Here is a 26,293-nt window from a genome sequence, read left to right on the forward strand (position 1 = left end):
GCGGGTGGGCTGCGCATGTGACCTACTGCCATCTGAGAGTGTCACATGTCTCCCTTCAGACATCCCACAACCACAACACTGCTCTTTGTTAACTACTCCGGATGTGTATGGAAATGTGTGTCATGCGTACCTAGTACTACCTAGCATCAGAGCCTGCGTTACTTTGGCCTACTAATCATGAGGTCTCCTCCATCAGCATGCAACAGACCTGCCCCTCAGTCACAGGAAATGACATGAACTGTTTAACATACAACGTAGTCTCTCCCCATGCCCCCTTTAGTGCTTGAATGCATTAGTTTACACAGACTGTGTCATTGTCTCCATCATGGCTGCATTACTGAGGGTGTGGTTATGTTGTTTTTTCTCTTTGTGCTTTCATTGGATGATGGATCGTCTTTCTCTACGCTACTTTGTAGGGAAATTGTTCCTAATAGTGCCCAAAATGTCAGGTATGTAACATTGACAAGGAAGGGATATGTTTCAGTGTACTGTTTATCTCACCTATGACAATCATGAGTTGTGATAAGGACAGAACAGTACCAACCAGCCCCAGACTCCTATAGCAGTAGAATGTTATCCTATATGAGTCCACAGTTTTCTCAGAGAGTGTGTCCTTGAGTTGTGGTTGTATAACATTGTTGTTGTTTAATGTGCTTATGACTGTGCTTTTTTCCCATGAGTCCCCACAGAAGTGAGGATCCAGAGGCTAACCTTGCAGAGAGTGAGGAGTTCCTATCTAACATGGAGGACAAGAAGACCACAGGCTTCACAGACGTAAGCTGAACCAATAGGGTGCTATGGCCCCAGTGGATGTTTCAGATTAATATGTAACGTGTGTTCATTCGCTCCTTCTGTGAAGCAAGTTTGATTGTTTTAAGCATTGTGCTAACAAGCGTGTTCTCCTCTTTGTCTTTATCCATGGAATCAGTTTGAGGGGAAGACCTCTTTTGGAATGTCAGTATTCAACTTGGGCAACGCCATCATGGGAAGTGGAATTCTGGGATTGTCATACGCCATGGCCAACACAGGGGTCGTCCTATTCCTGTGAGCCAACAAGGATGGATGGATGGATGGATGGATAAGCGGATGAATGAGTTCATGATTGTAATGAACATACAGTAGATTACATACAGTTCTACAGAGATGTGGACTCAAGTCACATGACTTGGCAAAAATAAAAAACACTTGACACTCGCCTTCTACTTGAGCATCTATGACTCTGGACTTAAATTGGACTTGAGCTGTAACACTCAAGAGACTTGAGAGACTTGGATTTACCCTCTCAAACAAGCAGCACCACCTTCCTCTCCTTATAAATTCTGCATTACACGGTGAACATACATTCGTGGCAATTCCGTTGCTCAAAGCGGCGAGTCGCATTGTGTTATATGGGAAATAACTCTTAAATTCAGTTCTGCCTAGCGCCGCCAGATGCAGAAAGGCAAGGGGAAAAATAGTGTACTGTCCTATTTTTTCACTGCTTCTCGCTCGAAAATATGCACTCTGAGTAAGAGTTTCCATGAATGTTTATTCTTAGCCAACCACAGACCTCTCAACGTGCATTTAGTGGGCGGGGTAAAAACAACACCACTTTATTCTAATTGGAGATTTCACAATGTTAGTCAAACTGTAGCTGTACTATCAACACTAACTGTGCATCATCATTTGGATGGCCTTTCTATTAGTAATGATGATTCAAAAAACCTTTATTTCTTGATCTGTGATGTTTATTATGTAGACATACAGTACCAGTCAAACGTTTGGACACACCTACTCATTCAAGGGTTTTTCTTAATTTTTACTATTTTTTACATTGTAGAATAATAGTGAAGACATCAAAACTATGAAATAACACATATGGAATCATGTAGTAACCAAAAAAGTGTTAAACAAATCAAAATATATTTGATATTTGATATTCTTCAAATAGCCACCCTTTGCCTTGATGACAGCTTTGCACACTCTTGGCATTCTCTCAACCAGCTTCACCTGGAATGCTTTTCCAACAGTCTTGAAGGAGTTCCACATATGCTGAGCACTTGTTGGCTGCTTTTCCTTCACTCTGCGGTCCGACTCATCCCAAACTATCTCAATTGGGTTGAGGTCGGGGGATTGAGGAGGCCAGGTCATCTGATGCAGCACTCCATCACTCTCCTTCTTGGTAAAATAGCCCTTACACAGCCTGGAGGTGTGTTGGGTCATTGTCCTGTTGAAAAACAAATGATAGTCCCACTAAGCCCAAACCAGATGGGATGGCGTATCGCTGCAGAATGCTGTGGTAGCCATGCTGGTTAAGTGTGCCTTGAATTCTAAATAAATCACAGACAGTGTCACCAGCAAAGCACCCCCACACCATAACACATCCTCCTCCATGCTTTATGGTGGGAACTACACATGCAGAGATCATCCGTTCACCCACACCGCGGCTCACAAAGACACAGCGGTTTGAACCAAAAATCTCCAATTTGGACTCCAGACCAAAGGACAAATTTCCACCGGTTTAATGTCCATTGCTCATGTTTCTTGGCCCAAGCAGGTCTTTTCTTCTTATTGGTGTCCTTTAGAAGTGGTTTCTTTGCAGCAATTCGACCATGAAGGCCTAATTCAAACAGTCCCCTCTGAACAGTTGATGTTGAGATGTGCCTGTTACTTGAACTCTGTGAAGCATTTATTTTGTCTGCAATTTCTGATGCTTGTAACTCTAATGAACTTATCCTCTGCAGCAGAGGTAACTCTGGGTCTTCCATTCCTGTGGCGGTCCTCATGAGAGCCAGTTTCATCATAGCGCTTGATGGTTTTTGCGACTGCACTTGAATAAACTTGAAAAGTTCTTGAAATGTTCCATATTGACTGACCTTCATGTCTTAAAGTAATGATGGACTGTCATTTCTCTTTGCTTATTTGAGCTGTTCTTGCCATAATATGGACTTGGTATTTTACCAAATAGGGCTATCTTCTGTATACCACCTCTACCTTGTCACAACACAACTGATTGGCTCAAACGCATTAAGAAGGAAATAAATTCCACAAATTAACTTTTAACAAAGCACACCTGTTAATTGAAATGCATTCCAGGTGACTACCTCATGAAGCTGGTTGAGAGAATGCCAAGAGTGTGCAAAGCTATCATCAAGGCAAAGGGTGGCTATTTGAAGAATCTCAAATATAACATATATTTTGATTTGTTTAACACTTTTTTGGTTACTACATGATTCCATATGTGTTATTTCGTAGTTTTGATGTCTTCACTATTATTCTACAATGTAAAACATTTTCAAAATAAAGAAAAACCCTTGAATGAGTAGCTGTGTCCAAACTTTTCACTGGTACTGTATATACTGTACTAGTTGGCCTAGTGTAAGGAAAACAGAAAAAAATATAACATTAAACACATAACCATTGACTTGAGGACTCGAAACTCAAAATTAGGGACTTGTGACTTGACCTGAGCTTTGGAACTTGGGACTTGACTTGAGACTTGCCCATTATTACTTGGGAATTGACTCGAGACTCGAAGGTTAAGACTTGAGACTTGCTTTGGACTTGCTCAATTGTGACCTGGTCCCATCTCTGCAGTTCTATATGATGAATGCTAAGATCAATGAGTAGATGCATGTACACGGATGTAAACCCAGTCAGGCATGCTCACAGTAGCCACAGATGTTCCTCTGATTCAATTGCGCGCCGTTTAGTCCCTCTAAACGGAGCTCTTCCCTGGATAGAAATAGCCCTGTAATTATTTAAAGGCAATTAACCAGGCGGTAGACTCTGTATGTAACAGGCCTAATTGAACAGTCACTAGATAAAGGCTAAAGAGTAAATACATAATTACTGTGTAATAGGTATCATAACTACAGCTGTGACACACTGGCAGGTGTGGAACACCTTGTGTTTCATGCAATACATGTGCATTGAGATGAATAGGGGCTTCAAGCCATGTGTGGACTAATGAAACGTAATGTAATGGGGCCGGGGTGGAGAGCTTTCATTAGTATGCCAATAGCAGTGTTGTGCTGCTGTGTTAAACCAATGCAATTACAATTATGGATGCTGGAAATAACCTCAATGTGCTTGCATCTGCATGTCCTATATTTTGCTGTGATTGAATGTGTGAATACTGAGTATACATGAATGCGTTCTCAGGAGTCTGCCATGCCAGCTAGGAAGAATAATCTGGGCTGTGGTGGCGTCTGCTGTCAGGATGAGTCACAGAGAGTTTAGCTTCACAGGTGTCAGATTGGTCATGTAGGGGTTATGTAATGTGTTTGTGGGTTTAGCACTGAACCTGGCCCTAAATATTCTGTGCTGATTATGAGTGTTGCTGCGTGTCTTTACATGACCCTACTGTCCAGTTCAGGTTTCCAGTCTCACCCATAAATCAATGACATATACCATAACATCCACAGTCCCTTGTCTTCCTCCTATTACCATCAAACCTCCTCACCGCAGCAGCTAGGGTACAAGGTGGCAGCAGCCATGGGATCTAGGTAGCTAAGTCTTGTTCCATGAAAAGCTGTATGTGCTGTGTGCTGTAAACTCTCATAATGCTGCTTTTATTAGAAAACTCTCCTAGCCCCAGGGATTTGTTTACCAAGCGACCTTGGATGCATTACAATACAATAGCTCTCTACCTAGAGGTAAAGCAATGTTTGGGATGTGTGTAGTAATGCCAAATCCATTGATTGTTTACTAGCAGGGTCTAAATTCGGTGGAATTGTAGGTAGGGTGACTAACAAAATCTTCTCTTTCCTAACTAGAGGTATACTACCTCTAGTTAGGAAAGAGAAGATTGTGTTAGTCTTACTGGCAGCGTGCCCGCATTTCTCACCAAATGTGACTAAATAAGCGTTGATACTATTGTAGACAACCATCACAGACACAAATATTATTCATAGGCTGTCTCCAAGCTTTCTGCCTCGAGTCATGTCTAGAGGATTTCTTTACACAGTGAGAAAAAACTATTTATTTTGAGCTGGGTGGTTTGTCTGGTCTGGACCGGCTGAACTCTGGGTTACTAAACTACACTGTCTATCTGTCTGTCTGGCTGTCTGGCTGTCTGTCTCGGACACCTGGCTTACTGTATACAACTCATCTGCTCCTGTGCAACATAAAACGAAACATGCCTCACTCACTGTTCATGTGGAATGTAATATAGCCATGTGTGAAACACAGTACAGTACATGTATACTATCTACTAAAAATTACATAGAACCACATGCCTCAAATAATTATGCTCTCCAGCAGCCATGTTGAGTTGACTAGTATCCCAGATAGAGAAAGAGGGAAATAAACATGTAGGGGGAAGGGGACAGCCAGTCAAGCAGCTTTTCAGTTGACCACTGTGTGCTGTGCTCTAGCCTCCAGCGTGCAAGTCCTCTCCTTTCTATTTTTTCTGCCAGAGTACCGTGTCAGTCTGAATCTTAGCTGCTCGTTCCCAAAGGGGGACCGCAGACCTACATAGCAGCAGCACACGCTTCTCTGAACACAGAAAAACAATGGGAAACTCAACAACACACCCAAACTAACATCACAACAATACAGTGGCATCCCATCCCTCCAGTGTATTCTCCTACCCTTTCCTTTGACCTCACCTAACATCTACTCTGTACATTGGAGCCATAGAGCACTGACTAGCATTCTAGTCATCCACTATTGGTATGGCCTGCAGTCTGCTCTAAGGCATGATGTGTCAGACCACACATCTGACACCATTCATGCCTGTGTATGAGTGTAGGTCCAAGGGGGCCATGGGACCTGTAGCCTATAGCCTCCAACGGGGACCAGCAACTGACTGGTAGGATTGCTGTAAGGACATTTACCCAGCTAGCACATTTGGTTCCTTAGAAGAATGTGGGAACATGTGTTTTTGGTTTCACATTGGTTGTGTGAACAAAGCCATACGTTTCCTGACTGGAAATACTGTAAGTTTAAAAAAACATTCTGAGAACAGAAGCTAACATTTTGCCTGTTCTGGGAACGTTTAATTTTTTATTGCAGTGAGGTTCTCAGAATGTTTTACTCTGGTTCCTTAAAGTTTTGCTGGGAGGTTATATTAACGCTCTGAGAATGGAAATGATAAGTTATTTGAAAGGTTTTTGAATAACTCCCTTAAAACTTTCACTGAATGAGACTTTCAATATGTGGACCCCAGGAAGAGTAGCTGCTGTATTTGCAGCAGCTAATGGGGATCCTAATACATACCAAATAACACTGCTAGCTAATTTGTATTAATTTTTTCTTGTGACACAGAATCAGTGATATTCGAACCTATAATGTTATGTTCTTTATCCATGGAATTAGTCCACTGCGCTACCAGGATGGAGCTAGCATGCAATGTTTTTTTACGCATACAAAGCTGGTCATTTTAGTCTATTCAAACAGACCCCATTTCAAAGGAAACAAGCACTTATTAAGATCAGGTGTGGCCAATTAGTGAACGCGGCCAACTGACCTGAACACACTTAACAAGATAGAGGATAGAGAGAGTTTTGTTGATGCTGAGAATGGAATGTGTATGTTTTTAAATAACATTCTTAGATTGTTCTCTGAATGTTGCTAAAGTTTTCTTGTGGTTTTTATTGAACGTTTTCTTAACAATCTTGGAACAATTTGAGAACATTACTTTAAATAGAACCATGAGGAAACATGTAGGGAACATTATGCTGAAGTACTGAAATTCCCACAGAAGAATGTTGTTTCTTAACGTTCTCTGAACTACAGTGGGGAAAAAAGTATTTAGTCAGCCACCAATTGTGCAAGTTCTCCCACTTAAAAAGATGAGAGAGGCCTGTAATTTTCATCATAGGTACACGTCAACTATGACAGACAAATTGAGAAAAACTCCACTATGGCCAAGACCAAAGAGCTGTCAAAGGACACCAGAAACAAAATGGTAGACCTGCACCAGGCTGGGAAGACTGAATCTGCAATAGGTAAGCAGCTTGGTTTGAAGAAATCAACTGTGGGAGCAATTATTAGGAAATGGAAGACATACAAGACCACTGATAATCTCCCTCGATCTGGGGCTCCACGCAAGACCTCACCCCGTTGGGTCAAAATGATCACAAGAACGGTGAGCAAAAATCCCAGAACCACACGGGGGGACCTAGTGAATGACCTGCAGAGAGCTGGGACCAAAGTAACAAAGCCTACCATCAGTAACACACTACGCCGCCAGGGACTCAAATCCTGCAGTGCCAGACGTGTCCCCCTGCTTAAGTACATGTCCAGGCCCGTCTGAAGTTTGCTAGAGTGCATTTGGATGATCCAGAAGAGGATTGGGAGAATGTCATATGGTCAGATGAAACCAAAATAGAACTTTTTGGTAAAAACTCAACTCGTCGTGTTTGGAGGACAAAGAATGCTGAGTTGCATCCAAAGAACACCATACCTACTGTGAAGCATGGGGGTGGAAACATCATGCTTTGGGGCTGTTTTTCTGCAAAGGGACCAGGACGACTGATCCGTGTAAAGGAAAGAATGAATGGGGCCATGTATCGTGAGATTTTGAGTGAAAACCTCCATCCATCAGCAAGGGCATTGAAGATTAAACGTGGCTGGGTCTTTCAGCATGACAATGATCCCAAACACACCGCCCGGGCAACGAAGGAGTGGCTTCGTAAGAAGCATTTCAAGGTCCTGGAGTGGCCTAGCCAGTCTCCAGATCTCAACCCCATAGAAAATCTTTGGAGGGAGTTGAAAGTCCGTGTTGCCCAGCGACAGCCCCAAAACATCACTGCTCTAGAGGAGATCTGCAGGGAGGAATGGGCCAAAATACCAGCAACAGTGTGTGAAAACCTTGTGAAGACTTACAGAAAACGTTTGACCTGTGTCATTGCCAACAAAGGGTATATAACAAAGTATTGAGAAACTTTTGTTATTGACCATATACTTATTTTCCACCATAATTTGCAAATATATTCATTAAAATTCCTACAATGTGATTTTCTGGAAAAAAAATTCTCATTTTGTCTGTCATAGTTGACGTGTACCTATGATGACAATTACAGGCCTCTCTCATCTTTTTAAGTGGGAGAACGTGCACAATTGGTGGCTGACTCTAACCCGGACGCTTATAAGAAATCCCGCTATGCCCTCCGACGAACCATCAAACAGGCAAAGAGTCAATACAGGACTAAGATTGAATCGTACTACACTGGCTCTGACGCTCGTCGGATGTGGCAGGGCTTGAAAACTATTACAGACTACAAAGGGAAGCACAGCCGCGAGCTGCCCAGTGACACAAGCCTACCAGACGAGCTAAACCACTTCTATGCTCGCTTCGAGGCAAGCAACACTGAAGCATGCATGAGAGCACCAGCTGTTCCGGATGACTATGTGATCACGCTCTCCGTAGCCGATGTGAGTAAGACTTTTAAGCAGGTCAACATTCACAAGGCCGCAGGGCCAGACGGATTACCAGGACGTGTACTCCGAGCATGTGCTGACCAACTGGCAAGTCTCTTCACTGACATTTTCAACATGTCCCTGACTGAGTCTGTAATACCAACATGTTTCAAGCAGACCACCATAGTCCCCGTGCCCAAGGACTCTAAGATAACCTGCCTAAATGACTACCGACCCGTAGCACTGACGTCTGTAGCCATGAAATGCTTTGAAAGGCTGGTCATGGCTCACATCAACAGCATTATCCCAGAAACCCTAGACCCACTCCAATTTGCATACCGCCCCAACAGATCCACAGATGATGCAATCTCTATTGCACTCCACACTGCCCTTTCCCACCTGGACAAGAGGAACACCTACGTGAGAATGCTATTAATTGACTACAGCTCAGCATTCAACACCATAGTGCCCTCTAAGCTCATCACTAAGCTAAGGATCCTGGGACTAAACACCTCCCTCTGCAACTGGATCCTGGACTTCCTGACGGGCCGCCCCCAGGCGGTAAGGGTAGGTAACAACACATCTGCCACACTGATCCTCAACACGGGGGCCCCTCAGGGGTGCGTGCTCAGTCCCCTCCTGTACTCTCTGTTCACCCATGACTGCATGGCCAGGCACGACTCCAACACCATCATTAAGTTTGCCGACGACACAACAGTGGTAGGCCTGATCACCGACAACGATGAGACAGCCTATAGGGAGGAGGTCAGAGACCTGGCCGTGTGGTGCCAGGACAACAACCTCTCCCTCAACGTGACCAAGACAAAGGAGATGATTGTGGACTACAGGAAAAAAAAGAGGACTGAGCACGCCCCCATTCTCATCGACGGGGCTGCAGTGGAACAGGTTGAGAGCTTCAAGTTCCTTGGTGTCCACATCACCAACGAACTATCATGGTCCAAACACACCAAGACAGTCGTGAAGAGGGCACGACAAAGCCTATTCCCCCTCAGGAGACTGAAAAGATTTGGCATGGGTCCTCAGATCCTCAAAAAATTCTACAGCTGCACCATCGAGAGCATCCTGACTGGTTGCATCACCGCCTGGTATGGCAACTGCTTGGCCTCCGACCGCAAGGCACTACAGAGGGTAGTGCGTACGGCCCAGTACATCACTGGGTCCAAGCTTCCTGCCACCTAGCACCTCTATACCAGGCGGTGTCAGAGGAAGGCCCTCAAAATTGACTCTGCACCGGTACCCCCCTGTATATATAGCCTCTCTACTGTTATTTTATTTTACTTCTGCTCTTTTTTTCTCAACACTTTTTTTGTTGTTGTTTTATTTTTACTTTCTTTGTTAAAAATAAATGCACTGTTGGTTAAGGGCTGTAAGTAAGCATTTCACTGTAATGTCTGCACTTGTTGTATTCGGCGCATGTGACCAATAAAATTTGATTTGATTTGATTTGATTTGACTAAATACTTTTTTCCCCACTGTATTTGAGAAAATTCCCAATGTCAAACCAGTTGGAGAACGCTCGTAAACATTAACTAAAAACTACATTTATATGATATGTAACCATGTTTTAACTTTTAGGAAATGTTCTATTAAAGCAATGAAATACCAAGAAAATAACTTTTTTTTTCTGAAGTTCCATAAATGTGCTGAGAATGTTCCAAAGCCAAGCAACTATCCTGCACCATTCCCATAAAGTTGTGGGAAGGTTGTATGCAAAATAACCATAGGACAACCACGCTCTCACCAAGCTCTAAGAAACATACAGTGAGGGAAAAAAGTATTTGATCCCCTGCTGATTTTGTACGTTTGCCCACTGACAAAGAAATTATCAGTCTATAATTTTAATGATAGGTTTATTTGAACAGTGAGAGACAGAGAGACAGCTCTTTGGTCTTGGCCATGGTGGAGAGTTTGGAATCTGATTGATTGATTGCTTCTGTGGACAGGTGTCTTTTATACAGGTAACAAGCTGAGATTAGGAGCACTCCCTTTAAGAGTGTGCTCCTAATCTCAGCTCGTTACCTGTATAAAATACACCTGGGAGCCAGAAATCTTTCTGATTGAGAGGGGGTCAAATACTTATTTCCCTCATTAAAATGCAAATCAATTGATAACATTTTTGACATGCGTTTTTCTGGATTTTTTTGTTGTTATTCTGTCTCTCACTGTTCAAATAAACCTACCATTAAAATTATAGACTGATCATTTATTTGTCAGTGCGCAAACGTACAAAATCAGCAGGGGATCAAATACTTTTTTCCCTCACTGTATGGTTCTCAGAACATTATGTGCTAGCTGGGTAGTGTGTTTCCTCAAAGCGAAGGGGCTGGAGCAGAGGCAGGCAGAGGGCTACTGACTGTGTGTAACACCTCTGGGCCTGACTGTTGTGTCATGTGGGCTTTAGCTGAACAAAGACGGTGTTCAGAGGCTGTATGGAGGGAGCTGGCTGTGCACTGGCCCTTATTTGCACCCCACTCACATCCTATTCACATTTCAATCCCCATTAAACTAGCAATGCGCATGCCCCACCCACCTGAGGATCTGTCTTTTTCAGCCATCTATTTCCTAAATTTGAGGGGTGCAAAATCCACTTGTCACTTAAATCTGGCTGGCTGGATTGATTTAATTTTACTCCTGTGACTCTTTCATACTTTTGCTTGTGCCTGTTGTTTTTTCCCGTTAATGTTACGACCACGGAAATGTTTGTGATGACCTATCAAACACACCCCGGTAATGGTTGAAATGGGCTCAATGGTTTACAAAAATACAAAATTGTCAAAGACTCCAGCTACCCAAGTCATAGACTTTTCTCTCTGCTACCGCACGGCAAGCGGTACCGATGCACCAAGTCTGGAACCAACAGGACCCTGAACAGCTTCTACCCCCAAGCCATAAGACTGCTAAATAGTTAGTTAAATAGTTACAGTGCCTTCAGAAAGTATTCACACCCCTTGACGTTTTCCAGATTTTGTATTGTACAGCCTAAATTTAAAATGTATTTTGATTTTTTGTCACTGGCCTACTACACACAATACCCCCTAATGTCAAAGTGGAATTATGTTTTTTCATTTTTTTCTTCAAATTAATTAAAAATGAAAAGCTGAAATGTCTTGAGTCAATAAGTATTCAACCCCTTTGTTATAGCAAACCTAAATAAGTTCAGGAGTAACAATGTGCTTAATAAGTCACATAATAAGTCACTCTGTGTGCAATAATAGTGTTTAACATGATTTTTTAATGACTACCTCATCTCTGTACCCCACACATACCATTATCTGTAAGGTCCCTCAGTCTAGCAGTGCATTTCAAACACAGATTCAACCACAAAGACCAGGGAGGTTTTCCAATGCCTCGCAAAGAAGGACTATTGGTAGATGGGTATTAAATGTAAAAGCAGACATGGAATATCCCTTTGAGCATGCTTACCTTGACTTGGAAGAGTTCCAATGTTGTGTTGGATAGTCATAGCCAGCTAGCTAACATAGCATCTCTCTGTTTGAGTAGGCTAAACTAGCTAGCTGCATTTGCTAGCTAAGTAAGTGAAACTGAAAGTGAAACAACATTTTGAAATCTCTCTCTCGCTCTTGCTTCTCTTTCATTTTGGAAGAAATTAATTTGTTCAAAACTGTTCAACTATTGTCTTTCTCTCTATTTGAGTCAACTACTCACCACATTTTATGCACTGCAGTCCTAGCTAGCTGTAGCTTATGGGTAAAGTTATTAAGTACTCTTTGGATGGTGTATCAATACACCCAGTCACTACAAAGATACATGCATCCTTCCTAACTCAGTTGCCGGAGAGGAAGGAACCCACTCAGGGATTTCACCATGAGGCCAATGGTGACTTTAAAACAGTTACAGTTTAATGGCTGTGATAGGAGAAAACTGAGGATGGATCAACAACATTGTAGTTACTCCGCAATACTAACCTAATTGACAGAGTGAAAAGTAGGAAGCCTGTACAGAATCAAAATATTCCAAAACATGCATCCTGTTTGCAACAAGGCACTAAAGTAATGCTGCAAAAAACATGGCAAAGCAATTCACTTTATGTCCTGAATACAAAGTGTTATGTTTGGGGCAAATCCAATACAATACATTACTTAGTACCACTCTCCATATTTTCAAGCATAGTGGGGGCTGCATCATGTTATGGGTATGCTTGTAATCGTCGAGGACTGGGGAGTTTTTCAGGATAACAAAGAAACGGAATGGAGCTAAGCACAGGCAAAATCCTAGAGGAAAATCTGGTTCAGTCTGCTTTCCACCAGACACTGGGAGATGAATTCACCTTTCAGCAGGACAATAACCTAAAACACAAGGCCAAATCTACAATGGAGTTGCTTACCAAGAAGACAGTGAATGTTCCTGAGTGGCCAAGTTACAGTTTTGACATAAATCTGCTTGAAAATCTATGGCAAGACTTGAAATGGTTGTCTAGCAATGATCAAAAACCAATTTGACAGAGCTTGAAGAATTTTGAAAAGAATAATGGGCAAATGTTGCACAATCCAGGTGTGGAAAGCTCTTAGAGACTTACCCAGAAAGACTCACAGCTGTAATTGCTGCCAAAGGTGATTCTAGCATGTATTGACTCGGGAGGTTGAATACTTATCTAAGCAAGATATATTATGTTTTATTTTTATTTTTTACAAATGTTAGAATTTTATTTCACTTTGACATTAAATAATATTTTGTGTAGATCTTTGACAAAAAAAATGACAACTAAATCCATCTTAATCCCACTTTGTAACAGAACAAAATGTGGAAAAAGTAAAGGGGTGTGAATACTTTCTGAAGGCACTGTAACCAAATAGCAACCCGGACTATCTGCCCTGACCCTTTTTGCACTAACTTTTTTGACTCATCACATATGCTGCTGCTACTGTTTATCTATCCTGTTGCCTAGTCACGTTATTCCTAGTTATATGTACATAACTACCTCAATTACCTCATACCCCTTCACATCGACTCTGTACTAGTACCCTGTGTATATAGCCAAGTTATCGTTACTCATTATGTATTTATTATACATTTTATTATTACGTGTTATTACTTTTCTATTATTTCTCTATTATCTTTCTCTCTGCATTGTTGGGAAGGGCCCGTAAGTAAGCATTTCACTGTTAGTCTACACCTGTTGTTTACGTGACAAATAAAATTTGATTTGATACGTTGGCTTTCCATTGAATCTATAAGAATGCTAAAGCTTCATCAGGGATTGAACGCACTGTCTTGACACTTAAATCACAAGAAAGAGAAGAAAGACAACTTTATTTTGATGTGTGTTCATTTTTTGTGGAATTTAAAAAAGTAATAATTTAATACAGTTTACATATTAGATGCACTGAAATGAAAGCCACTTCTGAAAATGTACACTCAGATTATAGTGATAATATGTCCGATCTCGCAAACAATGTAAAGTATGTATAGATAGGTGTAATCTAGAGCCAAACATGTCGATTTTTTATCCACGGGTATCCTGCTATTGACACACTTGTTGAATTATGTAAGAGACTGTGATAACATCAGTGATTAATTAGGCATTCTATACAGCACAGGTGAGTGCAGGTAGGGTAGACAGAGCAAGTGTTTGGTGGATGCAGCCCTGTTCCTCCCCTTTATACAACCAGTGTATTTATGCAAATGAGACACATATATTATAATTATTTGATTACCCCTTTTTCTACACAATTTCGTGATATCTAATTGGTAGTTACAGTCTTGTCCCATCCCTGCAACTCCCGTACGGACTCGGGAGAGGCGAAGGTCGAGAGCCATGCGTCCTCCGAAACACGACCTTGCCAAGCCGCACTGCTTCTTGACACACTGCTCGCTTAATCCGGAAGTCAGCGTGCATGCGCCCGGCCCACCACAAGGAGTCACTAGAGCGCGATAGGACAAGGACATCCCAGCTGGCCAAATCCTCCCCTAACTAGGACGACGCTGGGACAATTGTGTGCCGCCTCATGGGTCTCCCCGTTGCGGCTGGCTGCGACACAGCCTGGGATCGAACCCGGTTCTGTAGTGATGCCTCAAGCACTGTGATGCCACTCGGGTGACGGTCTCATTTTCTTTATTTTAACACAAAATATGAACAAAATATATTGCATTTATTCAAATTGTTTTTAAAACCTTTTAACAATTTCGATGACCGTTGCTAATTAAACCTTAAACCAGCATGGTGAGCCTGAGCCAATATCCCCTGTAGTGTTTTTATACTCTTTGAACGTTACCAATTGTTTTCTTGTGTTTTTTATGCAACGTTTTCTTAATGTTCTGAGAACATGACTTTAAATAAAACCATTAAGAAACCTGCAGTAAACATTATGCTGAAGTACTGAAATTCCCACAAAAGAATGTTGTTTCTTAATGTTCTCTGAACATTCTGAGAACATTACTTTGAATAGAACCATGAGGAAACCTGTAGGAAACGTTACGCTGAAGCATTGAAATTCCCACTGAAGAATGTTGTTTCTTAACGTTCTCTGAACAATTTGAGAACATTACTTTAAATAGAACCATGAGGAAACCTGGTGGAAACATTATGCTGAAGTACTGAAATTCCCACAGAAGAACGTTGTTTCTTAATGTGCTCTGAACGTTCTGTGAACATGACTTTAAATAGAACCATGAGGAAACCTGTAGGAAATGTTATGCTGAAGTACTGAAATTCCCACCGGAGAACGTTGTTTCTTAACATTCTCTGAACTAGTTGTAGAATGTTCCTAGAACATGACCAAAAATGTTATTAAATGTAACCAAGTAACCTTTTAGGAAAAGTTCTGTTAAAGTAATGAAAGACCAAGAAAATAACGCTATTTTGTCAAGTTCCTTAAATGTTTGTGCTGAGAATGTTCCAAAGCCAAGCAACTATCCCGCACCATTCCCAGAATGTTGTGGGAAGGTTGTATGCAAAATAACCATAGGACAACCACGCTCTCACCAAGCTCTAAGAAACATATGGTTCTCAGAACATTATGTGCTAGCTAGGTATACATTAACTGAATGTTTTACATGAGGACTGCAGTGAGGTTAGGACACATGGCAGTAGTACCTCATCATGAGAGCTATAGCATTAATAAGGTTGCATTGCAGAGCTACCTCGCCACCCACAGTCAGACACATCACATGCTAGAGCTATACCACGACTTGCATTGGAGCTTTTTTGATCCGTAGTAGTGGTCTAACGTTTCAGATCATAGTTGGCACAGATCATAGGTCTCAGCCGAGCGCTGGCATGGGCTTTGGCACTGGCCCTGGCAGGAATGCAGTGGGGGAGAGTTGAGTTGAGTTGAACAGCACACAGAGCATATGTCTGTCTGCCTGCCTGCCCGTCTGTCCCACTGTTCCCACCACTGCACCGGCTGACTTCTCCTCCACCACAAATCAGCCTGTACTGCATTCTTACACCACGCCGCCCTAGACACAGAACCATGTGAAACGGCGCAGAGTTGATGTCGAGGTGAAAGACGTGCTTGGCCACTCCGAAGCAAGCTCAGCTCCAGTTGCCAAGAGTAACAATTAGAAAGAAATTCGATAGAGAGGAAACAATTTGGAGTAGGAGAGGAGGAGGAGATGCTCTGGGAAGTGAGCAGAAAGATCAGGTTTCTGTGTTCCGTCTGTCCAGATTGGTCTGTTTGGCCAGATGTTGGCCGCTGGGGGCTGGAGCAGTATTTGGGGAGATCTTGGACCAGAGAGTCTTGTACTTTCCCTCTTTGTTAACTCTGTGGTTTTTCCTCAGCTCGCCAATGTCAGCATTACCTTGTAAATATTTCTCCCTTTAAATAGCGCCCTTCATGTCCTTGTGGTTATTTCTCGTGGTGGGGGAATGGAGGAAATATTTGCAGATAATGCAGCCAGCGAAACTGAGGCTTTGTAAGGCTGAAGCTCTGTATGAGGCTAACCCTGGGTGAACCTGAGTCAGTGGGTTGCTTATTATGAACGCACCCCATAACCCAAGACCCCATAACCCAACACCCAGCTGTACATCCAGCTGAATCAATGGTTTACATGGTCATCTATAGAGCCATGGACTAGGACAGCTGTTACTGTCATAATGCACCAGAACGTACTGCAGGCTGGTCATCAAGTTCAATAAGGATGAGGATGATGATGATGATGAAGATAAAGATGATGATGGTGATTATGATTATTATGACAATGATGGTGTTGATGATGAAGGTGGTGATGATATGATGATGGTGATGATGAGGATGAGGATGATGATGGTGATGATAATGCTCTCTCCTCCTCTCCTCTGCAGGGTGCTCCTGACAGTAGTGGCTGTCCTCTCATCTTACTCCATCCACTTGCTCCTCAAGTCCTCTGGCATTGTGGGTATGTAATCTTCAGACCATGAGCAAAACCTTATTGGAGACCATACAGACCATACAGTCAACCACTACAGGCCATGTCAGGAAGATTAATGTCATGATAACATCCCACAGGCTTACAGGTTGCTTCTTCTCTTTAGCATATTTTTAATTACACTAATCACTTTGAATTCACAGCCCCCTCCCCAGTGCCCTACATTCTACTATGCTTTAATAGCATGGCTTTTCTGCATGCTCTATGCGGCAGTACAGTACTCTATGTTAATGTGCTTGGTGACTGTGACTCAGGCATCCGGGCGTATGAGCAGCTGGGCCAAAGGGCGTTTGGAACGCCAGGCAAGATGGCCGCCGGCATCGCCATCACACTGCAAAACATCGGAGGTGAGGGCTCACACACACACACACACACACACACACACACACACACACACTGCTAGCATAGCACTTGCATAGAAACACGTCATCGGGTCTAATGGTTGTGTTGCTCCGAACTGCACATGTGCAGGCGTCAAATTAAAGGCACTCCTTTGTTTTTGACAAAAATGAAAACGTGTCAGTTTGTCAAGGTTGTAGTAATGACAGGACATTGGCTCAAATCTAGGTTTTGCCTTTACAATTTGAGAAAATAACAACTAAACATACATTTTTCACTTCTCTGATTGACTTGTCAAATCCCAAACCCCGGTCTGGTCTGTCAAGTCTGCTTCGCGACACGTTCCTGGAAGTATTGCGATGTTGCGCCTCTGGGTTTGAAAACTGTGATATGTCCTTGCCAATGGATACCCTGAGAGCAGCCTAGCTCTATGGCCAATTAGCATTGCTCCTTTCTCTTCCTAGTGCCTACATACTGTATCTCTATTCTTCTGTTTTCTCTCCCTGATGTGTATATTGGGAAGATGAGGGGATTCTGAGTCTGTATGATGGGATGCAGGCAAGACCAGGCACACAGCAAATTGGCCAGTGTTACCTAGTGTTGATTTTTCAGTGTAACATTTCTATTGTTGATAACTCTCTAAACGTGAAATTAACACTCAGTGGTGTAAAATAACCCCAGTGTTGGTGTTCTTAACCAGTGTTGAGTGTAAGAGTGTGATTGTGTCAGTTTTACTCTGTGGAAAGTAAAACATTCCCATCAAACTCAGACCCATCGTTATCATATTTCCCAGCATGCTCTACTGCAGCTAGATTTTTTAAAGATTGTTTTTAATATCTGCATTTTTGCATGTACATTGATTGATTACATACATTTTCCTAAACTAATCCAATCAGTTAGTCAGATTTATTGCTCCCATTACTGAAATGGTTGTTCCAGCTTAAATGGTTTAGGTAGTCTCCTTTATCAATGTTCCTAAACCTGACAGTCATTGTGAAAGCAGGTTGCAGTTGAATAAAATGTTCAACTGTTGGATGTCCTTACTCTGGATGGATTCCAATAGGAATTCCACATCACTGCAAGCCAGCATAATGTGACTTGCAGGCCTGATGTGGCCTGTAAACCAGGAGGTTCCTAACACCACTGTGTTAGGGTATAACTTGGCAGTCAAAGTAAGGCCTTATGATATACTGTATGTGTAATGTATTGTCATAAGCCATTTAATTTTAATGATAACATTCACCTACAGTACGAACTCACTTGGTGAACTCCACAGGACTGAAAATGAATGAATTCAACAACCATGTCTCTGTCAATAACAAATACAGTCATGGGTGGTAACTCTACAATTCACTCAAAAAGGCAAGGCACACTGAGGGGTGACACGTCATAAAAAGGACACGGCCAGCCAGCCTATTCCCTATAACGTAAACTCCGACAGTAATATCTTCAAATGTATAAATTCTAATTTAGCCAAATCGTGTGCACTCATGACTACTGGTTTCAATTACATTTTCAGCCAACTTACAAGCAAATACTTTTACTGTTACAAATCAGCTTGCAAGGTTACTAGCCAACTAGCCTGCTAAATGTAGCCCTACCAGCTTGCTATTTTAGCACTGCATGAGTCAGCCAGTGGCTATAAACACCTAGGTGGCTAATCTACAGCTTTGATAGCGAATTGAGCTAGCGAGCTAGCTAGCATACAAACTCAGTAGCACAGAGTAGGTACTCTGAATGACACTGACAATAGTCCATCGAGGGTAATTCCGAAAGACATCAGAAAATAAGTTAATAAATATAAAATAAAATAAAAACAAAACTATTTTTGGAGTTGTAGGTAACCAGATCGTGACTACAACTAAGTTACTAAGTCTTTGACCACACTGTGTTGTTACTTTGGTGAGTAAAAACTCCTGCTTCCTACCCTTTAACTAGTGTTAAACAGAGATTGCCAGAGAGACCGAACACTGTTTTCATTATGTTTTCTATTGTTTTCTAAAGGGGATTTATCAGCACAACATCAAAGTATTACACACTTAAATCTGAAAGGGATAAAACATGTGTGTGTGTGTTTATGTCATTCGTCATTGTGTGTTTTAGGATATATTTAGATTTGCTTGAATATGAGTTTCTCACTTCGTGATATTTGTTGTCCAGGTTAATATGCACAACCTGCACTAGGATTGAGTATGTATCTGGGTGTGTGTGCATGTGTGCGTGCGTGCGTGCGTGCCTGCATGCTTGTATGTATGTATACTGTGTGTGTATACTGTGTGTGTATACTGTGTGTATACTGTGTTGTATACTGTGTTGTATACTGTGTGTGTATACTGTGTGTGTATACTGTGTGTGTATACTGTGTGTATACTGTGTTGTATACTGTGTGTGTATACTGTGTGTGTATACTGTGTGTGTATACTGTGTGTATACTGTGTTGTATACTGTGTTGTATACTGTGTTGTATACTGTGTGTGTATAAGTATGAGTGTGTGCGTGTGCGTGCCTGTCCATGTCTGTATACAGTGTATGTGTGTGATCCTATTACTAAAAGCTGTGTGTCTTTGTGTGTCCCTCCCACAGCTATGTCCAGTTACCTGTATATCGTGAAGTATGAGTTCCCTCTGGTCATCCAGGCCTTCCTGGGGGTTGACAAGCCATCAGGGTGAGTAACATACTGCATGTTCTTTACTTATCACAAATATTTCAAAAGTAACATACACTACATGACCAAAAGTATGTGGACACCTGCTTGTCGAACATCTCATTCCAAAATCATGGCATTAATATAGAGTTGGTCCCCCATTTGCTGCTATAACAGTCTCCACTCTTATGGGAAGGCTTTCCACTAGATGTTGAAACATTGCTGCGGGGACTTGCTTCCATTCAGCCACAAGAGCATTAGTGAGGTCGGGCACTGATGTAGGGCGATTAGGCCTGGCTCGCAGTCGGTGTTCCAATTCATCCCAAATGTGTTCGATGGGGTTGAGGTCAGCGCTCTGTGCAGGCCAGTCAAGTTCTTCCACACCGATCTCGACAAACCATTTCTGTATGGACCTCGCTTTGTGCACGGGGGCATTGTCATGCTGAAACTGGAAAGGGCCTTCCTTAAACTGTTTCCACAAAGTTGGAAGCACAGAATCATCTAGAATGTCATTGTATGCTGTCGCGTTAATATTTCCCTTCACTGGAATTAAGGGCCCTAGCCCAAACCATGAAAACCAGCCCCATACCATTATTCCTCATCCACCAAACTTTACAGTTGACACTATGCATTGGGGCAGGTAGTGTTTTCCTGGCATCCGCCAAACCCAGATTCTTCCGTCGGACTGCCAGATGGTGAAGCAAGATTAATCACTCCTGAGAACGTGTTTCCACTGCTCCAGAGGCCAATAGCGGCGAGCTTTACACCACTCCAGCCAACGCTTGGCATTGCGCATGGTGATCTTAGGCTGGTGTGCGGCTGCTCGGCCATGAAACCCATTTCATGAAGCTCCCGACGAACCGTTCTTGTGCTGACGTTGCTTCCAGAGGCAGTTTGGAACTCCGTAGTGAGTGGACAGGACAGGCGATTTTTACGCGCTATGCGCTTCAGACCTTGGCAGTCCTGTTCTTTTATCTTGTGTGGCCTACCACTTCGCGGCTGAGCCGTTGTTGCTCCTAGATGTTTCCACTTCACAATAACAGCACTTACAGTTGACCGTTGCAGCTCTAGCAGGGCAGACATTTGACGAACTGACTTGTTGGAAAGGTGGCGTCCTATGACGGTGCCACGTTGAAAGTCACTGAGCTCTTCAGTAAGGCTATTCTACTGCCAATGTTTCCCTGTGGAGGTTGCATGGCTGTGTGCTCGATTTTATACACCTGTCAACAATGGGTGTGGCTGAAATAGCAGAATCCACTAATTTGAAAGGGTGTCCATATACTTTTGTATATATAGTGTAGATATATATATTATATTATATTATATATTAGATATGGAGGCCACTGTTCTGAAACAGTTCTGAAAGTATCCGGCAGGCAGGGAGAGGTGACTAGCTGTGTTTTCATCCAGTTGGATGGAAGGACATTAATGTTCAGCAGAAGGAGATATGATCCAACAGCATGTGAATTCCTCCAGTGATCCTGAGCCAGTGTTAAATCACCAAAGAAGAAGAAACCTCCTCTCAGGTTGAGCCAATCTAATTATGTGGTGCCAACTGGCACTGGGAGGCCTGCAGCCCTTCGTGTCACCATGCCAAGCAGCTGGCCTGAGAACAGCTGTTTGTGAGAACGACCCTGGGAGAAGAGGGCACACTGATACAGGCACACATCATTACACAGCCAGGCTCCACAGCTGAAATGTAAACCAGAGGATAACACTATGTAGACCAGAGCAGGTGGCCTGATAGTACAGAGACAATGGCTATTACTCTGGAAGAGGCTGAGGAGCATGTTGCTGTTTGGTATATGATGCCTGCTTGGCTTGTGTTGGCGTGTTATGGCCAGCTGTCTGTGTGTTTATGATGCAGACTGAACTGAATGATGTCCAGGAGGTGTTTTACAGCTACACAGAACGTCTTATCTTCTCAGTCTGAACGACATAGTGTGTGTGAGTTGTCCAGAGAATCACCACCCAAGGCTGGGTGTGTGTATGTGTATGCGCGTGCATGTGTGTGTGTGTGTGTGCGTGCGTGTGTGTATGACCAGCCAGGCTATCAGATATCTGCTGTTTGCCTAGAGTGTTGATTTGTGGATTGAGGGTTTGTTTGTGTGAGTATGTTGTTGTTGATGTTTGTGTCTGAATCTGCGGTGGTGTTTTTGCGCATGCATGAGTGTGTGTATGTGTCCTCTATGGTTTGGAAGGTCAGTCCTCTCTGCCCCTCTCTATGATGATGTGTGACTGTGTCACCGGGCCAGATGGTTGGCTGGGGTGTAGGTGAGGCAGCTCTAGTGGGCACACTGAAGGCACAATAAATGGACCACTCTCACAGGTTACAACTCTAGAATACAGATGCTGGATTTCTCTGCCATAGAGAAAACATAAATTTAACCTCCAAAAATCTCAATCCCAAAATAGCTACTAAACCCATGTTCAGCGTGGGAGGAACATTTTGTGGATTTGGTTAGTACAGTGCATTCGGAAAATATTCAGACCCTTCACTTTTTCCACATTTTGTTACGTTACAGCCTTATTCTAAAATTGATTCAAAAGTGTTTTTTCCCTCATCAATCTACACACAATACCCCATAATGACAAAGCAAAAACAGGTTTTTAGACATTTTTGCAAATGTATTAAAAATAAAAAATGGAAATATGACATTTACATAACTATTCAGACCTTTTACTCAGTACTTTGTTGAAGCACTTTTGTCAGCGATTACAGCCTCGAGTGTTCTTGGATATAACGCTACAAGCTTGACACATCTATATTTGGGGAGTTTCTCCCATTCTTCTCTGCAGATTCTCTCAAGCTCTGTCAGTTTGGATGGGGTGCGTCGCTGCACAGCTATTTTCAGGTCCCTCCAGAGATGTTCGATCGGGTTCAAGTCCAGGCTCTGGAGTGCTCTGGAGCAGGTTTTCATCAAGGATCTCTCTGTACTTTTCTCTGTTCATCTTTCCATCGATCCTGACTAGTCTCCCAGTCCCTGCCGCTGAAGAACTTCCCCACAGCATGATGCTACCACCACCATGCTTCACCATAGGGATGGTATTGGCCAGGTGATGAGCGGTGCCTGGTTTCCTCCAGATGTGACGCTTGGCATTCAGGCCAAAGAGTTCAATCTTGGTTTCATCAGACCAGAGAATATGTTTTCTCATGGTCTGAGAGTCCTTCTGGTGCATTTTGGCAATCTCCAAGCAGGCTGTCGTGCCTTTTACTGAGGAGTGGCTTCCCTCTGGCCACTCTACTATAAAGGCCTGATTGGTGGAGTGCTGCAGAGATGGTTGTCCGTCTGGAAGGTTCTCCCATCTCCGCAGAGGAACTCTGGAGCTCTGTCAGAGTGACCATCGGGTTCTTGGTCACCTCCCTGACCAAGGCCTTTCTCCCCCGATTGCTCAGTTTGGCCGGGCGGCCAGCTCTTGGTGGTTCCAAACTTCTTCCATTTTTAGAATGATGGAGGCCACTGTGTTCTTGGGGATCTTCAATGCTGCAGAAATGTTTTGGTACCCTTCCCCAGATCTGTGCCTTGACACAATCCTGTCTCGGAGCTCTACGGACAATTCCTTCGACCTCATGGTTTGGTTTTTGCTCTGACATGCACTGTCAACTGTGGGACCTTATATAGACAGGTGTGTGTCTTTCCAAATCATGTCCAATCAATTGAATTTACCACAGGTGTTCTCCAATCAAGTTGTAGAAGCATCTCAAGGATGATCGATGGAAACAGGATGCACCTGAGCTCAATTTCAAGTCTCATAGCAAAGGGTCTGAATATTTATGAAAATAAGGTATTTCTGTTTTTTGTTTTTAATAAATTTGCTAACATTTCTAAAAACCTGTTTTCGCTTTGTCATTATAGGGTATTTTGTGTAGATTGATGAGGAAAAAAATATATTTCATCCATTTTAGAATAAGGCTGTAACGTTACAAAATATGGAAAAAGTGAAGGGGTCTGAGTACTTTCAGAATGCACCGTATATCCAAAATCAAATCAAATCAACTAAAATGTTTATTGGTCACATGTTTCGTAAACAACAGGTGTAGACTGACAGGGAAATGCTTACTTATGGGTCCTTTTCCAACAATGCAGAGTTAAAGAGAATAAAATAGTTAGTAATATTATTAATGCAATGGATTCCATGTGTCATACATTGGCTTATTTCACTTGTTATCAGACTCTCTATGCATCAACACCTTGGGTGTAGTAGACTATATGAGTGTTCTGCTCCAGTATGCTTAGGGCATGGTGTGTCCGCACCCTAGTTACTTCCCAGACACTGCCGCCTCAGACGGGGCCTTGACCCCATGTTCTCACCCTCCAGACCAGCCAGTGGTCACTAGAGACCTAGGGGAGGCGGACGAAAGGAGGACTGGTGAGGAAGAATATCACTGTGGCCCACTTGGCTAAGCTCTCTAGTTTGGCTCTCTTTCTCTTTCTCTGTCTCAAACACACTCACGTATGCACGCAAACTCTCTCTTTCTCTCTCTCCCTCTCAGAAGCTCTCTTGTTAATGTGGAGTGTGGTAATGTGTAAGTGTGACAGATTTGACAGAGCCTGTTGTTGAGTGTGCTGTCTGTGTGCTTTTAAACGGATTGCTTGGAGAGCTCCGTTTGATGTGGGTCTTAGTAGAACGAGGAGTAGCAGGCAGGCTTATTAAGAGCTTTAACACAGTGCTGTCCCTCTCATACCAACACCACCTGGGTTAAATGTCTAACGGTTCTGGAAAGACGTGTAGATGTGTGTCATTGAGGGAACACTCCCAGTTCCTCAGGGGGTAAGTCAGTCAGTCCTACTGCTGGCTGTAAAGAGGTGATGAGTTGATGGATGATGATGAGTTGATGGGATGATGGGTCATCACCAGCCCTGGCGGCTTGCTTTACTGTTAAGAATTTATCCTCTTGCCATTTAATAAAACAGAGACATTTAACATTTCCCTTACAAATAAGGACTAAAGATGTAATAAATTAGTTACATAAATATCATAAATATCTCTCTCTCTTTCTCTCCTCCCTCTTTCTCTTTCTCTTCCCCATTTCTCTCTCCAGTGAGTGGTACCTGAATGGGAACTACCTGGTCATCATGGTGTCCATCAGTGTCATCCTGCCTCTGGCTTTGATGAAGCAGCTAGGTGAGTTTCTGTTAACTGTCTTAATTAAAACCTTAATAATAGTATCAATATTTAATAATCTATCATAAGTAACATTTGTGTTATGTTTTGTAAATTAAGGTTCTCAGAATTTATTTTCGACTTGTAGATGTAAAATGACAGATTCCTACTCTTATGAGATTTTCACGCAGGAAAAAAAATCCCGCTTGAACAGTCATTTCATTTCATCATTGTGTTTCCCCATAACCCTTCCAGGGAAAGAAATTATTAGAACCAGTGACCTTTGTCTCATTTTTCCTCTTTCCCCTCTCCCCTTCTCTTCCACCTACTATTTCCCAATCCCCCTCTCCTCCCCCTCTCCTTTCTCTCTCTCTCGTGTTAAGTGGCAAACAATCCCCCACTGTTTTAGGATGGACTTTAGTAAATAGCCGTGTCATGTGAGATAATGTTACTGTCAGCAGTCCTATGAAAATATACAAATACCCAGCTCAGAATACCCTGGCTTCAGCTCCATTTAATGAGCTCTCTAGTTTAACAAAGTGAAATGTCTACACAGATTTCATCAAGTGAGAGTGAGAGTATCTCCCTCTCTGTTGTCTCTGTGTTTTTCTCCTATATGCTCTGTGAGAGAGACCCAGCGTCATGCAAGCCCCGTTCACTGGGGTAGCACTGGCAAAAACGGCTCATATTCAATTACATAAGATAGACAGGGAGAATGAGAGAGAGAGAGGGAGAGGAAGACAGAGTAGAGAGAGGAAGACAGAGTAGAGAGAGGGAGAGAGATGCAGAGAGAGAGAGAGGGAGAGGAAGACAGAGTAGAGAGAGGGAGAGAGATGCAGAGAGAGGGATGGAGGGGCTGGGAGATAAATCTTGACCTCTTATTAAGCGTTTCTCTCCTACAGAGAATTGAGCCGAGAGAAGAGAGAGCAAGAGAAAAAGGGAGAGAGAGAGAAAGGAAAGAGAGCGAGTCCATGCTACCGGAGCCCAGTAATGAGCTGCAGCTCTCAGTACTCCAGTCCTGTTCAGTCTAGTCCTCTGGGCACTCTAAGAACAAACACACTTATGATCTCAAGCCCAAACACATTGTCTTGAAACTGGGAATGTTTGTATGTGTTCCCTATAATTAGCATTGGGAGAAAATATTAAACATGCGGGAAATAAGAGAGTCATTCTAACCTCCCACGCCCCATCCCCGTTTGCCAGAGGATGTGAGAGTGTGATATCTGATGTGAATAGTTCTGATGAAGTGTCTCTGTGTTGTTTCAGGGTACTTGGGCTACACCAGTGGCTTCTCCCTCACCTGTATGGTCTTCTTCCTCATCTCGGTATGCACTGTCATACTCAGCTACTGTATAGACCTCCACGTGTTGCATTGCTCTCATAATGGTCCAAATGACTTTAATGGATTTCCATTGACTTGAATTGATGATTTTTGCACATGTCAGAGTTATGTGCACAGATCTCAAGTTA

At 42.8% G+C, this 26,293-nt stretch overlaps 1 protein-coding gene across 3 annotated transcripts in view; it reads left to right on the top strand.

Moving 5' to 3' along the window:
- Positions 1-26,293, top strand: part of LOC121575226 (sodium-coupled neutral amino acid transporter 3-like) — a 58,037-nt gene that overhangs the window by 22,002 nt on the left and 9,742 nt on the right. The window contains exons 3-10 of one of the 3 annotated variants that reach the window (XM_041888190.2): positions 417-449; positions 681-774; positions 929-1,044; positions 16,631-16,704; positions 16,989-17,081; positions 19,657-19,738; positions 24,762-24,844; positions 26,090-26,148. In XM_041888190.2, coding sequence (XP_041744124.1) covers positions 417-449; positions 681-774; positions 929-1,044; positions 16,631-16,704; positions 16,989-17,081; positions 19,657-19,738; positions 24,762-24,844; positions 26,090-26,148 — 634 coding nt within the window. The remainder of the gene's footprint in view (positions 1-416; positions 450-680; positions 775-928; positions 1,045-16,630; positions 16,705-16,988; positions 17,082-19,656; positions 19,739-24,761; positions 24,845-26,089; positions 26,149-26,293) is intronic. The other 2 variants (XM_041888191.2, XM_041888192.2) reach the window with 2 other exon arrangements.

The sequence above is a fragment of the Coregonus clupeaformis genome, chromosome 10 (assembly GCF_020615455.1).
Source record: "Coregonus clupeaformis isolate EN_2021a chromosome 10, ASM2061545v1, whole genome shotgun sequence".
NCBI classification, from domain to species: domain Eukaryota; kingdom Metazoa; phylum Chordata; class Actinopteri; order Salmoniformes; family Salmonidae; genus Coregonus; species Coregonus clupeaformis.